This window comes from Podarcis erhardii (assembly GCF_964252035.2).
Source record: "Podarcis erhardii genome assembly, chromosome: 4".
NCBI lineage: Eukaryota > Metazoa > Chordata > Lepidosauria > Squamata > Lacertidae > Podarcis > Podarcis erhardii.
The window spans coordinates 74,507,862-74,525,461 of NC_138508.1; the positions used below are offsets into that span (position 1 = coordinate 74,507,862).

General features: G+C 39.5%; 2 protein-coding genes and 1 long non-coding RNA gene across 5 annotated transcripts in view; 2 read left to right on the forward strand and 1 right to left on the reverse strand.

Annotated features, from left to right (window-relative positions):
- Positions 1–1,115, forward strand: part of CYFIP1 (cytoplasmic FMR1 interacting protein 1) — a 59,367-nt gene extending 58,252 nt beyond the window's left edge. The window contains 1 exon segment of the mRNA XM_081859019.1: positions 1–1,115. Within this exon segment, the coding sequence (XP_081715145.1) occupies positions 1–165 (165 nt within the window). The 3' untranslated portion in view covers positions 166–1,115.
- NIPA2 (NIPA magnesium transporter 2) overlaps positions 536–17,600 on the reverse strand; it is a 19,262-nt gene continuing 2,197 nt past the window's right edge. For 2 of the 3 annotated variants that reach the window (XM_081858995.1, XM_081858996.1), the window contains exons 2-6: positions 9,932–10,162; positions 7,502–7,558; positions 6,281–6,371; positions 4,883–5,043; positions 536–4,116 (exon numbers count right to left, since the gene is read on the reverse strand). In XM_081858995.1, the coding sequence (XP_081715121.1) occupies positions 3,482–4,116; positions 4,883–5,043; positions 6,281–6,371; positions 7,502–7,558; positions 9,932–10,070 (1,083 nt within the window). In that variant the 5' untranslated portion in view covers positions 10,071–10,162 and the 3' untranslated portion in view covers positions 536–3,481. Of the gene's footprint in view, positions 4,117–4,882; positions 5,044–6,280; positions 6,372–7,501; positions 7,559–9,931; positions 10,163–13,480; positions 13,549–14,362; positions 14,422–17,600 lie in introns of those variants that run through there. The other variant, XM_081858994.1, reaches the window with a different exon arrangement.
- On the forward strand, positions 14,570–17,478 carry LOC309340317. Its single transcript, XR_014155926.1, has 2 exons — positions 14,570–14,860; positions 17,234–17,478. It is a non-coding gene; the product is annotated as an uncharacterized lncRNA (long non-coding RNA).

Here is a 17,600-nt window from a genome sequence, read left to right on the forward strand (position 1 = left end):
CCTTTGAAGAAAATGGTCGAGAGAATCCGCAAGTTCCAGATCCTGAACGATGAGATCATTACTATATTGGACAAGTATTTGAAATCTGGTGACGGAGAAGGCACCCCCGTGGAGCACGTCCGCTGTTTCCAGCCTCCCATTCATCAGTCGCTGGCCAGTAACTAGGAAAGATCCACTTTTCTCTTTTCCTTTGGAAAGTATACCTGCTGCAACACAATGCCAGACAAGATTTGATGTCTAAGGGGAGTATTATCTTGACCATCACTGTTTTCTAGTATTGCCTGAGCACCTTCTGTGAGGACCAGGTCTTTAGCTGTTTCCGAGCATAATATCTGTACACAGTTCTCAGTTTTTTAGACTATTTTTTATGTACTTTTGATAAAAGGCTTTCGACTGCAGCCTCTTTTTTAGCCTTAAAATCCTTTGCATTTCTCCAGCTGTTGTAATCATTCTAGAGAGGTTTATAGTGTATGGGGTCTTCTTCCATTTGTCCACTTACTATCAAGAATGAAAAGTTGTCCTTTTCAGGGGTGTCTTTCTTTTTGTAATTTTCATGTGTAACAGAAGCATTACCCTGCTTTGCTAGCCTTTACGGAAAACGCCCTATTTTGTAACTCCTCAAGTGTCTTTCATCACTGGAATGTTCTTTCTCAGAACATCTGTAGCCCCAATATCTTTGGAAATAAAGGTTTTAAAGGGGATGTTTTTAAAAGATTATAAGATGGAAGCAATTAATGGTTTTAATATGTGGAGTGTCTGCCCATGCAGACTTAATGGCTCCTGCTGCTGCTTTTTTAGCTTTTAAAATAAAATGGGGAGAGATCTGAATACCATTTCCCACATTGGACGCAAACAAAGCAGCTGTGTGAGTCACTCTAGAACTATATATAGAGCATACGTTGGTTTGATAGAATTTAGAATTATACCCTTTTCAAGTTTTGTTTTGTTTTTTTGTTTTGGTTCATTCTTAGAAAAGGACTCTACCTTTCCTAACACTTAGCCTCTTTCCAATGCCAAGCTTGGTGAATATTTATAATTTTATTTTTGTGAATCATGGGTCAGTAGTTTAACTACTTCTGAAGCTAAATTCTGAATTAAAACATGTTAAAAGACAACTATGAATGTAAGAGTCACTCTTGTCAAGCTCCCGTCTAGTGAGAGGGAGAGGTGTTTGCAAATTGCCCTTCTAGGGGCTGTCACTCATAGGCATCATTCTGACACTCAACATGCTGTGCAGTCCTTTTGTGTGGGTTCATGTGGGTTGTAATCTTACACTCTCTTACAATTCAGCCACATTGCAAGTCCTGTTTAAGGTATAGGTTAAAAATAAAGCTGGCAGTCACATCAGTAGCTTTCCATTTTACAAGGGCAAATCAAATCCTCTATGACTTATTTCTTGACCTCTTTGATTAGTGTGTGGGAAGAAGAGTTCATCGCTATAATTCAGACACTTGGTTCTGATAGCTTTCAGAACGAAGTTAAACAGCCAAATAGTTTTGTGTCCCAAAACTATTAGAAATAATTTGTCTCTCGCTTTTTTGTACGTGGTTTTAAAATGCTATTTGTCTTATAAGGAAAGGCTGCTGTACATTTCACCAGCATGCAAAAAAACCATCTCTTATTTAGAATTTACTTTCAGTGGAACAGGTAAGGCGGCTAAATTAATACAAACATTTGCTGTCTATATACAAACCAATCTCTAAATTGAAAATAGCATGTGGGTGGTACAAACTGTTTTTGCTATCAATGGCTCCAGTTGCTGTCTCAAATACTACTATATGTAATACATGCAGATGAGGGCTGAAGCGTAGCATTTACCTCTTCTAATTTGGAGCATAACGCTTGGTTTTTCAGTCATGCTCCTTTTTCGTTTCTAACAGATATAATATATTGCTGTGACATTATGTACGCAGGAACTATTTTAATTTTAGCAAAGCTCCGTGAAGTATTTTCAAACAGCCGTGAACATTGCAAAAAGGAAACAGATCCTCGCAAGTTCCAACCTGTGAAGCAACAGTTTGGGTTTCACAATGGACCATGCTTTATTGTGTCATGATTACGGCACATGTCCTCCTCTGCTGTGTTTTAAGAGTGGTTTAGATTAACCAGTTTAGTCTGCTGCCTGAACCCTACCTGGCCAGTGATTAATCAATCTCACCTATGGTTCATTTGAAACATGCCAGTTTCAAAATGCATGGTTTTAAGATTAGGCAGAACCAGACAATGAGAAGTTGCAAAAGCTTCTTGGTTCCCTCCTTGTGGTTCTACTGCAAGATGGAAAATGTGTATGTTTTAAAAGCACTACTAGTTTTAGTCCTGGTGGTCTCTGATGCTTTGATTACATATCCTTGTCTTCCTTTTAAGACCTAAGCTGTTCATAAAACAGAAGGAATGTGTTGTCTCCCCATTTATCCTTCTCTAGTCAGCTGTGTAAAAAGCTTCTAGGCATAAATGTATTCCCTTCACACACACACACCATTTTGTTTAATATAGACTCCCTATCTGCATGTCAATAGTTTGTCTCTACCAATGACATATGCTTAAAACCTGTGCTGAACTTCATTTTTAGGTCAACAAGAAGTCTTGGTTCCCATGGAAAACAGGGCAGAGTTGCTCTAAATAGCACTAATTAGGAACTACATTGGTGAGAAAGAAGATAAAAGGCATCTCTCTACAATGTGGTTAATGAAAGCTGGCTTTGGTTTAAACTTACAAGGGTGGCTATGATGGTTACAGCTAGCTAATGCAGGTGAACTGTTGTTTTTACTTGAAAAGCACTGTGGAAATGTTTAGCAAAAGCAGGTTTGTTTCTTCATAATACAGTGCAGAGCAAAAAAGCCTCATGCCGAACCATATGTTATATCTAAACTGGGCCTATAATCTGTTAACACAAATGAGTGGGTGTAGATGGTATCTAATGCGTCACATAAAAAGAACCTCTTTATAGTAACAGCATTTTTCTGCTTTTAATCTATGTAGATTAAGGTTGCAGCTCAAGGTTTCTTCCAGCTGGGAGAAGGCAAACTTTACACAAGGTTCAGTGGGTTTCACCTAATTCCATTCCCTGAATATATGAGTAAATTAACAGTTGTTCCATACACTGAAACGCAAGGCTACCTAACTAATTTAGGAAAGCAGCACAAAAAGATGGCCAGGTATGTGTCAATTCACCTCTCACTCATGCAGAAATAAAGCATTTTATTTGTTAAAATTGTCATTAGTGCAATAAGTCCTAAACAAAAAATTTAGTATTTTACATGTTCACAGGTAATTTAGCAAAACATGTTTTTGAAGTCCTTTAGTATTATTATTTTTAAATGAAAAGGTAAGGCAAATAAAAATCCACCACTGTTCTTGGTCCAAGCTAGTCAAACCTAAAAACAAACGATTGTCTATACATACTGTTTAAATACATTTGTTTCTGACAAGCACTTAAAAATGACATTCGACAACAAAACACAGTTACAGAATTGCTCTCTTCTTAAGATGCTCCCAGGTTTCCGTTTCTCCTAGAGGCCATTCCCTCTGTGGACTGCAGATCACCTACACGGCTTCCACTTTCTTCGTCGTTAAAGCGTTCGTATGTGTTTGGCAAAGAGCCGTTTATTCCTCTGTCATCTTTACGTAAAGACACGGGCAAGTTTGCTAGGGTGAAGTTGACATCCTTAAAGGCATGCAATAGAAATATCCCCACTATTATAGTGAGAAAGCCGCTAAGAGTGCCAATAACGTCGTCAGCTGCCATGTGTTGCCACTCTTTGAAGAGGATAGCGGAGCAAGTTAAAACAGATGTTGTGAAGAATACATAATAGATTGGTGTCACGAGGGACGTGTTGAATATATCCAGGGCTCGATTTAAATAGTTGATCTGCGTGCTGACGCAGACAATAAGACTTAGCAGCAGAATCCAGGATAAAGGATGTGTCAGCACGGGCTTCCCAGCAAAAAGTTCCTTTATAGCGATGCCCAAGCCTTTTACACAGGAAACAGACAGAGCTCCAATGACTGAGCATATTGTTATGTACACAAGAATGTTGGTTTGTCCATGCCGTGGTCCCACCACAAAGATCATTATTAAGGACACAATGACAACAAATGTGGCAAAGACCACAAAACCTGCAACATAAAGAGAAATCACATCAGCCACAATTCACATTTTATTACTCTGTATGAGCTAAGGCTTTGGGGGGAGGGAGTCTGATGCTCAGTAAAGGGGGGGGGGGGCTTCCTAATTTTGAGTTTAATGCCAGAGAATGGAATTTTAACATGTGATTTTAGGAGGCAGAACTGTTTTTAAATTGCTGGTTTTATATTTGAAGTTTTTCTAATTTAGCAACTTGTTTTTAATGTTAATTTCTCATTGGTATTTGATGAGTATTTTAGGTCTTTAGTTCAAGCAAACAGTATTGAACTACTGTTAAAAAAAATTGCAGCTAGCTGTGGCAGGGGAAGCACAAAGCACATGGCTGTACTGTACTGTAAAACACAAACTTCTCTTAAAAGCTTCTATGGTTCTTTTGAACAGTTGGGGGCGCATACCTAAATCTAGTTTTCAGACACCTTGTTCAAAGTCACACAATACAGTTGTACCCTGGAACTCAGACGTTTTGGCTCCTGCACATCGCAAACCCAGAAGTGATTGTTCCAGTTTGCAAACATTCTTTTGGAACCCGACATCCGGCAGGGCTTCCACAGCTTCTGATTGGCTGCAGGAGCTTCCTGGAGCCAATCAGAAGCCACAATTTGGTTTTCAAATGCTTTGGAAGTCGAATGGACTTTCGGAACGGATTCTGTTCGACTTCCAAGATATGACTGTATTCCTATGAACTGTGCATTTCCTCTACTGCTCCTTGCTTTTACACAGAATGCAGGGTTCTCTTACCTGGATCACCCAGCTTGTGGGATATTTCATTCAAAGTTTCCACTGCCTCTTCTTGGGGTGCATGAATTACCATCACGGTTGTACCCAGTACGCTTAACAAACACCCAACTTTTCCATGCAGATTGAGCTTTTCATTTAAAAAGTACGATGAGAGAATGGCACTGAAACATAAAAAATATAAATCCATGTTGTAAATTTGAATTGCTCCATTATTATTATTTTTTAATACCAAAAACCGTCTTGGGGATTCTGACAAGGTTAAAGAGCAAGATACACACAAAGTCTTTGCAATCTGTTTTTCGACAGCTAACATGTTTGAATTTTTAATGTTTTAAAGCTACAATGATACAGTTTAGCTTCAAAATGAGAAACACAGCAACTGGTTACAATCAATACAAAATACCGAACAGTGTCTAACAGGACCTTGATTTAAGTTGATATGCTTAATACAACTCAATCAATATAGTTTATTAAATTTCTATCTAAAAACCACCCATAAATTGTATGCAATTTATTCATGGAGTGGCAGTGCGATGATTGCGGCTGCAAATGAGACCAAATAATTCAAAACAATGAAACACACCAAACTGATAAAATGGCAAAACTAATGTTAAACTGAAAGTATTGCACACTGGGCAAATAATCCTAACCATAGACATACAGATGGATTCTTTATTAGCTTCAATTACTCTGGGATGTGATCTTATTCAGAAAACAAGTGACTGATTTAGGCTGCAATCATATGCATGCTTACCTGGGAGTAGGCCTCATTGAATAAAGTTGGGCTACTTTTTGAGTAAACATGCAAACAGATTTTGCTGCCTTCATTAATAAGGCATTAAATGCAAGTCAAGACTAAAGATAAAATAAAAACACAGCATAAAAAATGGTAAAGGCTGGTGATAAATGAATTATATAAGCCAGCCTGTAAGGGTTTCAAACCAACGAATATGTTTAAAATAAAAAAATTCCTTCCAGTAGCACCTTAGAGACCAACTAAGTTTGTTATTGGTATGAGCTTTCATGTGCATGCACACCTGAAGAAGTATCTGAAGAAGTGTGCATGCACATGAAAGCTCATACCAATAACAAACTTAGTTGGTCTCTAAGGTGCTACTGGAAAGAATTTTTTTATTTTGTTTCGACTACGGCAGACCAACACGGCTACCCACCTGTATCTAGGAGTATGTTTAAAGTCAGAGAAGTGGCAATCAAGAAGATAATGGAGATTTTAAAAAATCTTAAGTATATAAAATTAAGGCAACTGGGGTGGGGGAGTTCAGGAGAAATTGGAATAAGAGGCTAATAGACTTCAACAAGTTTTTGTGTACTCACACATAAGTATGCACTTAGTAGCAAATGCAACCACACTGCCTCTGAAAATGCCATATTCCTTACCTTACAAGAACACTTAGAGCTCCTAAGGGAGTCACCAACGTAGCCGGTGCAAATGCATAGGCAGCAAAGTTCGCAACTTCGCCAGTTCCCACTACAAATTAAAATACAAAAGGGGACAAGTTTCAGATAAGCTTTCGAAAACTCAAGCTGACCACCCACCCACCCCTGCAGATGAAAACCAAAATGCATAAAAAGCAGCTTTTATCAACAAGGAAATCCCTAAACAGGAAAATTCAAAGCCAACTTCTTCAGAATTTTTAACACAAGAATGCCTTTCGGTTTGGGGTCACCTTTCCAGTTCTCATTACAACGCTCCACTACTTGAGGTAAAACAAATCTATGGTTTACAATACGAGGGGCATTTTCTCAATTCCCCCTTGTGGAGTCGGAAAGTGATCTGGATTATACTGAATTGGAAGCTAGCAGAAATTGGAACTGATCATTCTCCCCAATCGAAATGAAATCTAAACACTCAGCAGCACAAATGAATGGGCGTTTGTGTCACAACATACTGTTTCCTGCCTCCAAAGCCACATCTTCCCATTTCCTCTCCAGAATTCAGCCCCAGTCTGTCCTAGGGCCCTGTGTTACTTCCTCACCCGGTCTTCAGATTCTTTCACAATACCTGCACTACTTTTCTTTGTTCCTTTACTGATATTCCACGCTCAAGATTATTCTCTTCCTCCTTTTGGGGGTTCAGAGATATTGCCACATGCCACCATTGAGCCCTTGCCAGGTGTTGCTGACCTGTTCCTCACCTGGTGTGCTGCCAGAGCCCCCATGTAACACGACCGTTGGTTGCTGCCACCGCCGCCAATCACTCGCCTTACTCCCTCCTCCCCGCAGCCATGTTTTATCTGATGGCAGGGGATTATTATGGGAGCCCAGTCAGCACTCAAAAGGCATGCACTGCTAAGCATCAGATATTGTGTCTTTGGGGGAGGGGGGAGATCTGCAGCTGCCTCCTGCGGAACTGCTGCAGATTGTCTGATCCCATAAGGAGAGACCTCTCTCCCAATGCCACCAGGTAAGCCACATCTACAGCAAAGAGGAAGTGAGATGAGTGACTGGCCCTTAAGTGCCAAGCTTCTCAAGGGCACACGAGGTCAGTGATGGACCCTTCTGAGTTCCCAGACGGTGCCAACTCTCAATGCAGTCTTGTCTGGATTCACAGATAACCAAAGAGGACTAAAAAAAAAAAAGTATGTTAGCTTAACTTACTTGACAAGAGTCCAGCCCACCAGAGCCACTCTTTAAGGTATGCATGGCCACCTTGTCCTAGTTTTTTAAGAAAAGGGGTGGGAAAGTTACTGTGATACACAATGCTACTATTATATTTTAGGTTTTTAAAGGTTCAGGGTTTTTTTTTAAAAAAATACGATACTAGTCAATAAAAGCTTTTTGATTACGATGAATTAAATACTTGGAAAAAAATAGTTATGGAATAATGTTGCTTTGCCCAATCCACAGTGCTGGAAAACTCTTGGGTCCAATATTTGGATATTACTATTGCTACCATCTTTTACTCGATTTACAAGGCAGTCCTCAGGATGCTAGAAAAAAGTTTTGCAATATTTCAGATTACATGCATGCACTGATGAAATGCAGCTCAAGAATGTCTGTCTTCCAAGCAGAACAATCCTACAGTGAAATGAAGGAGCTTCTGTGCAATAAAGCCCTGACTCTTCTGCAAGTGAAAATAGGGTATACAAAGCTAGGGTTACCTGGCATAGTTTCAGATCAGATACATTTGCATTATGCATGGACAAATGTTGCCAGAATCATAGAATTGTAGAGTTGGAAGGGACCCTGAGGATCATCTAGCCCAACCCACGGCAATACAGGAAATTAATAAAATAGGGATAATTTCCTTAGCATTGGTTTTGTGTAACTTTATATTCCTTGCGTTTTGTTATATTCCAAAAGATTGTTTTTAAAATGCAAATCTGTGTATCGGCTCAGAGAAAAAAAGAGAGAACTGAATATACAAATTCATTACTATGCTTTAATTATATAAATATTTTCAAAGTTACTTCCCTAAAAAAAAGGGTGCCTCATTTCTACATTGCAATGCTGAAGTCTATCGTAAGCCCAAAGAATTTTTGGATGGGCAGAACTAGCTGCTTTGTTCTCTGGATAAAAGCCAGGTCTCTCCAAGGTCAGATAATAAAACCTTCCTTATCTACTCAACAACATCGATTTCTACTTTTATCTTAATCCTATTTTTCAACTAGTAAAAGCAAAAAATATTCAGAAAATATTAGGTATGCAGTTTGCACAGAAGCCCCTTCTCATTTTAATGAACTTTGGGCCACCATTTTCCTTGACCCTGAAACCTCACAAACCATTGTTGCATCCCCACCTCTCAAGGAATTTAAGGAGCCATACGTTTTTAAAAGGTATAGAACTATAGAACTATAAAATTCCACAGAGATCTCAGAGCAGTACAAGTCTGTGTGTTTCACACAGCTTTTGCTGCCACGTAAGCAGAGTAGGTACCAATTTGCATCATGAAAAGCTCAACCATCCTGCCAAAATGTACACATGCTAGCATTGATAGCATGCAAATTGTTTTAAATATGCATGTTTCAAAATAGTTAACGTCTTTAAAAACAGCTGAAGTTAACCCAATTTATTAACTCTGTAACGTGAAAATATAATGATTCAGCATACTCAGGTAGGAAGACCGTTTAGTCGAAGGGATTACAGTGGTACCTCAGGTTACATACGCTTCAGGTTACAGACTCCGCTAACCCAGAAATAGTACCTCGGGTTAAGAACTTTGCTTCAGAATGAGAACAGAAATCATGTTCTGGCGGTGTGGCGGCAGCAGGAGGCCCCATTAGCTAAAGTGTTGCTTCAGGTTAAGAACAGTTTCAGGTTAAGAATGGACCTCCGGAATGAATTAAGTACTTAACCCGAGGTACCACTGTATTACACTACAAAATTCATGAGACACTTTTAAACACCAAGCAGAAAAAGTTTTGCCTCAAGGAAGCCCCAAATCCATAAAATATTTACATAAATAAGAGCAAAATACATGTGTGTTTTCAGACACCCTGAGTTTGAGGTATCCTTGTGAGGAGGGGGTTTCGGTTTTTAGAATTACGTCAAAATATAGGGGTTGGGCATAGACATGCTACGGTTAGTGAAACGCGACTGGAGAACCAAGGGATGGTGTTACTTCACTCCTTGAACACTGTAAGTAGTGCTGAAGAGTTATATCCCAGCTCGTCTACCACATGCTTCCATTGTGAACACTATAAGGAGTAACATTTCAGTCCATATGTATAGTCTAGCTGAGATTCCTGCATGGTTCATACTGACCCAATCACAGCTCTCGAATTTACACAACTGCCACATGGTTCTCAGCTGTGGAGAAACAGATCTCCTTTCCTGCATCATATCAAGCTGCCCCCATGTTTCACTTTTTCAACTCTTAAAACCAAAAGGGCATAAACTGGCTCTTTTTAATTAAATAAAAAACGTAGTGGGGATTCTGAGAATTCTGTCCCATATGCTAAATTCTGCATACAATTGTAGAAAACGTCATATGAATGATTTTGTATATGCTTCAAGTTACAGCCAAGATCCGGGCTCAAAGTTCATGTTTTCCCTTAAACATTTTTTCCCGTTCAAGCAAACTTTTACCTGCTCTCATGGAGCCCTTCCTAGCCAATCGAAGGAGACCTTTCTTCTTCAGGATGAAACTCCCACCAATGAAAAGGCTGGAGCTCATTGCCAATACCAGACCAATGTAAAAATCATATCTTCCGCTACCCTCAATCATTTCGTCAGTTGCTGAAGCATTCCAGACCGTCACATTGATCAAGGAGCACAGCTGTTGCTGGTACTGGAGGCAAGGCGATGCCAAATCGAAACCTAAAAATAAAACACAAATCATTACAATAAGGTTCAGCAAGAGAGACAGTTCTTTTGTGCACATGATGCATGCCCCACTCAAAGTTTCTGGATTTGCTTCAGTGGAAGGGGACAGCCATACACACTGCCCTTTGGGAGCACCCAACTGTCCTCCAACTCTCCTGAAGGCAAACATACGAACATGTATTCTGAATAACTGCTGGGGCTTCAATGCACCTGTCTACTTCATAAGAGAGAAAGAAAATGCAAGCCACCAGGAACAGTGGCAACTCCACTTCTTTGAAACTAAAATGCAGGTACAGGGCACACAGGATAAACTTGGAAGCATTACAAGGATGACATTAGTGAAGAAAGCAACCGACCTTAAGGGGAAAAAAAGCTGTTAAACTAAGGAGCAATCATAGGCACATTTTCCTGTAAGTAGGTACCACTGAACACAGAAACTTGCTTCTGGTTAAACATGCATAGGATCACACTGCATATCTTGTTTTACAATGACATACATCAGCATATCCAAAATTAACCGTTCCGTACAAGAAAACAAAATCCTTAAATTGAATCTTATACTATACTTGCAGTATAGCAGGAATGGGGAACCTCTGACGCACCACAGAGTCCCAGTTTGGCCCGTGAAGCCATTTCTCCCCAAACCATTCCCATCAGCTGATAATACTGGTGACTTCAGCTGACGGGCAGGTCAGGGTTTAATAATAAAAGATTGTGATTATAATCCTGCAATGGCAAATCAGCCACCTTGTACACCTTAGATGTACAGGTACATATAGACTATGAAAATAAAGCTACAAAAAGGAAGTAGGCAGTAAAATGACAGTACATGCGGCAATAGGCCTAGCTCTATGTGGAGGTAAAGGAATCTTTTCCTCTTTTGATGTCCTTTGATACTGGACTCAGCCAAAAGGAAAACCTTTCTGTAACACAAATGATCAAACTCCTTGTCAGAAGCCACAGTCCCACCTTGTTATGCAAAAGATGTAATGCACAATGTGAGATATGAAGAAAGAGAAGTCAATTATTTCCAGCTTGGGGAAAAAAATATATCAGACAAGTAGGTACATGAAACATGGAACAGGCAGCTGCTGCCTTTTTTCCAGGAGCAGATCAAATTAGTAGAGAAAATAACTTGTTTGGGGAACACCTTCACTGTAAGAATAGAGGTGGAAAATTGAAGGAACCTTACAAGAGACAGTCTCTTGCCTGGCAAACACATTTGGTTGTTACAAGAGAGTCTGATTTCCAGCAAGAGAAGTCAACTGGTTTAGTCTCTGAAATTCACAGTGTCACTGATAGAGCTATCTGAAGCTGAACCTCAGTATACAACAGCTTTTCTGTTGGCTATGGCACAGAGAGAGTGCGCTAATAGCACTGAGTTAAACTATGCAATACCTTATACACCTCATTAGCAACTCCACATCACAGATTCCTAGTTTAGGGTCATTAACTTACTTATCTGGTCAAATATTTGGGGCATATTTACCAGATTCAAGGTTCCATTTCTGCTCAATGATCTTACTATATTCTCCTGGAGACAGGATATATTAGGTACCTCCCATCTTCATTTTATCACAAAAATATTATGTTCAGTGCCCTGACATAGTACGATGCACACAGTTCAGGTTGGTGAGCTTGAATGACGACACTTTCCAAACATGGGTTTGCGGGCCTGTGTTCTCAAGGTGTCACACCCCATGAATGTCTTGTGCAGAACCCCAGCCATGCAACTTACAGCATTTATTTATTTATTTAGTAAAATTTAAACACTGCATGATTGCAAAAACAAACAAACCTCAAAGAGGTTAATGAAAAATAAACGAAGAAAAATTCACAGCCATACTTTAAAATACACAAAATGTCAAGCATATAATGTTACAGTGACTGTAACATCATTGTTATGCGATGTGAAAGTTATAATAGTAGATTTACTGCTTTTTTATTTCAGGTTCCCTTCTGGGTTTTGTATTAAATATGTACAATTGCTTTCTCTACAACATATGCAACTTATACATAATAATACACTCTTTATTCAATTATGACATTTCCCGATGTAAAACTTCTAAATTGGCAGTGACTCCATAACTACAAATCCTGTCTAGGCAATCCTGAGGATTAAATTTTGCAACATCCTAGAAGGTTTACACTTAGAATTATTTGTATGCTGTGAATAATTGCACTAATACACTGGTAAGCTTTCCTTCAAAGTACAAGATTAAAGAATCTTGCAGCTTCAAACAAATTCATTCTGGAACCTCATTTACAAATGCCAGGCGTGGCAAGAATCAACTCCAAAGAGTAGGAGAGGTATAGTTCCCAGGCAATACTTCAGCCCAAGCACCCCCAAACTCGGCCCTCCAGGTGTTTTGGGACTACAATTCCCACCATCCCTGACCACTCACAGCTAGAGATAATGGGAGTCGTAGTCCCAAAACACCTGGAGGGCCGAGTTTGGGGGTGCCTGCTTCAGCCACATGACTTAAAGATAAATAATAATGAAGGTGAACAAGATTTCTGAAGCCGCTCCACATCTGACACAGGAAGAAATCTCTGACTGAAAGAAACATGCACTGTGTTGTATTAATCAGCTGTACTGTTTATCTTCTTATTATAACTACCTTCCTTTTAAACTTTAGTGGATAACCTCTTTGAAGAAAACAACTTCTCTTTTTGAGTTTCTGTTTTAAGACACCAGGGCTTTTCTTCGCCTATACTTGCATAACTCTTAGTTCTGTAAGAAGTGCACTTATTCCATATCCCGAGATTAAACCGTTGTTGCAAATGGCCCCAAATGCCAGTATTTATTCTTCAGCTAAATACAGACGTCTCAAAACAACTGTGTTACTTTTGTATTGAAAAGAATTCGCTCCCCGAGCCCTGCAATTCTACACCTAATCATGTCTACAGAAGTCCAACTGAATTTAATGGGGTTTATTCCCAGGGAAGTAGGGTTAGGATTTCAACCTATGTATTCCAAAATAAAAAGAAAACTTGTGACTTCTTTCCTCATTTTCTGTCACAAGAAGGATAAGGTTTTGTTCAGGCTAGCAACTGTGCCTTATTCTTTCAAAAGAAAGTAAAATTCACTTCCTAAAGATAGAACAACCATTACTTATTTTGAAATGCCATTGTTCAAGTCTTCCCACATCATTTTTAAAACACACCCAAGCTTTCAGGTTCAGTCTTGCACATATAGATCCCTCCAAAAACAGGTTGCAATTCTACATTACACAAATGTTATCTTAACTGCAAGAGATACATTTTGTGCTTCTACCTATCCAGTTTTCTGTGCGATCTTTACACCCTTACCTTTGTGACATTTTACAGACATTTCTTTAAGCCATTTGTCTTCCATTTCACTAAGCAAATAGGCTACACTGAAAAAGAAAGAATGTCAATCTGCACTGTGCCAAACAGTAACTTTGTATTGCGCTCCCCTAATTTGTTTACAGATTGTGGGGATATGTTCGGGTTAGTTTTTCTTTTAAAGCTCTTTACAGAAAGTGTGTTTCCCTCCTCTACAGTGGGGTTCAAAGACTAATAGGTATTAGTATTTTCAGGATTTTTTTCCTACAGTCAAATATCCTAAACTATGTTTGCCGTTTAATTTCAGCACAAAAAGGTCAGTTCAGTCCTATGACATCAAACCAAAGTTTAAAATTACCTGAAGTATCCACAGCAAGCCTTAACCAACCCACTGCTCTTTCACATACAAGAGGAGATTGAAAAGCTTCCATCTTCAATGCAAAATGAACCAGAGTTCCCTGTTATATCTGAACTCTGACGTGTAGTTTAAAAACTCCAGTTACAGTGGTACCTTGGGTTACAAACAGTTTGGGTTACAGACTCCACTAACCCGGAAGTAGTACCTCGGGTTAAGAACTTTACCTCAGGATGAGAAGAGAAATCGTGCAGCGGCCCCTCTAGCTAAAGTGATACCTCAGGTTAAGAATGGACCTCCGGAACGAATTAAGTTCGTAACCAGAGGTACCACTGTATTGAGCAAACTAGGGTCATAAAACCATGGTTTGATACTCTTCTGACGTAACTAGAATCTGAGCTAACCAGAGACCCCCAAGTTCAGAAGCACTATTAAATGAGACTTTTGTTGAGGTATTACAATTTATATTTGTAAGAAGTTTCAAGAGAGATATCTAGGAATAACTGAATTCAGCAAGCAATAACACTAACCATACATTTCTAGCCCAAATCAGTATTGTGTTAAACACCTGCATTCTACCAGATCACATAAACAGATTTTTAAAACAGCCTGGGTTTTTTTTAACCATAAAATAAGATCTCTAAATATCACAGCTTTCAAGCAAAAACTAGAAAGTATTCCCCCCCCCAAAACCAGGCTTCCAAAATGATCTTCGCCTGTTGAATTTATATCCTTATCCGCCGCAGCATTCACTGTGAATTCCTACATTATTCATGCTGATCTGAATTTGTAAATGTTCCCAATACAAAAACAAGTAACCAACTTTACTGCGAAAAATTCCTATGAAGGTAATGTTAAGAATTCTAGACCTCTAAATGTTCTCACTGAGCATGCATCATAAAAGGGAGAATGTTAGAATGCTAACAGTAATCTAGTGTACTTTGCATGCCTGGTTCATCTCACTTCTCCTAAAGATGCCTCCATTATTCTGGAGAAGCACAAAGCGTTACACAGACAGCCACCTGGGGGTAGGGATTTGAGGAATCCTCCTCATTAACGCTTACGTGTCCCAGGAACACCCAGATTATCTATTCTGTATCACAAGATAGCAACTCCCCAATACTGCTGTTGCCTCTGGCCACACTTCAGTTTCTGCCTTCCAAACTGTCCCCATTCCTTTGCATAACCAGTAGGGAGACAGTGAGGCTGCAACAAAATATATCCTGTTGAAAGCTGGGGCTGTTTCATGATAGGAAAGGACTGGAACAACATTTTCAGTCACTATGAAGTACAACAGGGTGAGGAGCTGGATCTGTTTGGCAGGTCCTTATCTCCCTAAGCCCTGCAAGTCAAGTTTCACACATGGGCAAAGTTACCCACCTGCCATTCCCTTGACATCATGGTGATATCAGGTGACTAATTTCTGCCTGTGCAGTTTGAAATCAAACCTTTGCTAACGCCACTTTTACCTGCCACACACCTGCCATTATATAAAATATCAGGGCAATGAGTGGTGTTTGGCCAAAAATGAGTGGTGTTTGGCCAAAATGGCCTGGAAGGCCTAATCAGGGCCATGGGCAAAGGTTCCCCCATCTTGGAAGTAGAATGTTATATACCATATGTTTCTTATTTTGGATTCTCCTAAACCACGGGTGAGAAGGCAATGCTTCTCCCGATGTCGCTGGACGACAACTGCAAATCATCACTGACTATTGGCCATTCTTGGCTTGAGCTGATGGCAGCTGGTGTCTGGCAGCATCTGAAGGGTTAACAACAACAACAACAACAACAACAACAATTTAGTATTTATACCCCACTCATCTGGCTGGGTTTCCCCAGCGACAACAACAACAACAACAACAACAATTTAGTATTTATACCCCACTCATCTGGCTGGGTTTCCCCAGCGACTCTGGGCGGCTCCCAACAGAATTAATGATAATGAAAAAGTGATAACACAACAGACATTAAAAACCTCCTTAAACAGGGCTGCCTTCAGATGACTTCTAAAAGTCAGATAGTTGTTTATTTCCTTGACATCTGATGGGAGGGCGTTCCACAGGGTGGGTGCCACTACCAAGAAGGCCCTCTGCTTGGTTCACCTCACTTCTTGCAGTGAGGGCACCACCAGAAGGCCCTCGGAGCTGGACCTCAGTGTCCGGGCTGAACGATGGGGGTGGAGACGCTCCTTCAGGTATACTGGGCCGAGGCTGTTTAGGGGTTATCCTTGCTTTAAGCAAATACTGGTCCTTCCAATTCTACAATTGATTCTAAGCTATCAAACAATCGCCTACTGAAGAAAAATACAATGCATTTGTTTTCTGGAGTACTTAACTAGACTTAAGGAATGATTTACAACCTGTAAAACTCAGAAGTTCCTATGATGCTAGCCTACCTACTCTAAAATGTCAAAGAAAAAAATGGGTAACTGAATCATACAAATCACGTGGCAAATATATCCTTAACTCTGCTACTTTGAACTTCCTTATCAGTAGCACTTCCCTTGAAAGTTTTTCACTGCTCTATAATAAATCACTCTGCTCCGTTTTCATCAAATTATGGAAGAAATAATTCTGAAAGCTAAGTAAACAAAGGTGATCCACGGTTGAACACAAACTTTTAATTGGGACCAACCAAAATATCACAATATTGTGGCAATATTTTGAGTTCTCTAGAAGTCTTCCAACAAACAATATATTACACAAAGAATGGGGTCTAGAGAAAAAATAACCAAAACAAATTAGAGTAGATATTGTAGGCTCGGTTCCAAGATGGGGACCACAGACTGAGCACCAGCCCCTCTCAGGTACTGATGTTAACAGATGACAGGTTTAAGATTCTGGCTGTTCCAGCTGCTGAGAAATTAAAGTTATGCTTCCTGCTGGCTAAGTAGTTTTACGACCACAAACATAAAAATAATAATGTTAATTATAGTTTAAATGCTTTCAATTCTACTCAGATGCAACCACAAACTTTCAGGTGCTGAGCAAAATTAAAACTCATTGGAAGTGTCAGCAATCCAATCCCCAACACGAGACAAATTTTCACTACTTCTACGAATAGTGCTAGCTTAGCGTATTTATCAAGCCACTGTACTTCAGCTGCATACATTTTTACTGTATCTTAACAAAGCAACTTCTGTCTGGACATGTTACAAGATTATAGAAAGCCCTTCATGACTATGTCACATGACACTCTTGTACAAGGCGTATCACAAAGAGAACCTAGGACCATTACAGCTTTGAGAATCTGACAAAAAAGTGCTACTAGCCTCTAGTATCTCATACAACACAATGAGGGGAAATATCCTTTAGGTACAAAGTGTTTAACGTGCTGAACTAGCAGGACTGATCAGTAATTTACATACAGAGGACAATCTCTAATATATGTTTTTTCTCTAGGTGGTAGGGCCTTTGAAAGCACCTTGGGCCTGGAAGATCTCAGGCAGCCAGCATAATTGCCACAAAACAGACTGCACATTATTCTCACTTCCTCACATCCATGCTGCAGCTCACTTTTTGATGTCAATTGGAGCTTTCTTCAATGTCCACGTCATTCAGTATTCTATAGTAGTCCACCCTTAAGGTTGCAAAACTATTAATATGGTACGATCACTTTGCTTGAACAAAACTGATGTTCTAAATTACGTTTTCGTGGATCTTGACCTGATTTTATCCTTATATGCTACACTCTGCCTTCCATTTTTAAAAATGAAAATCCAGATTAAATATGTGCAAATAAATAAAATTATTATTAGTTAAAGTACTT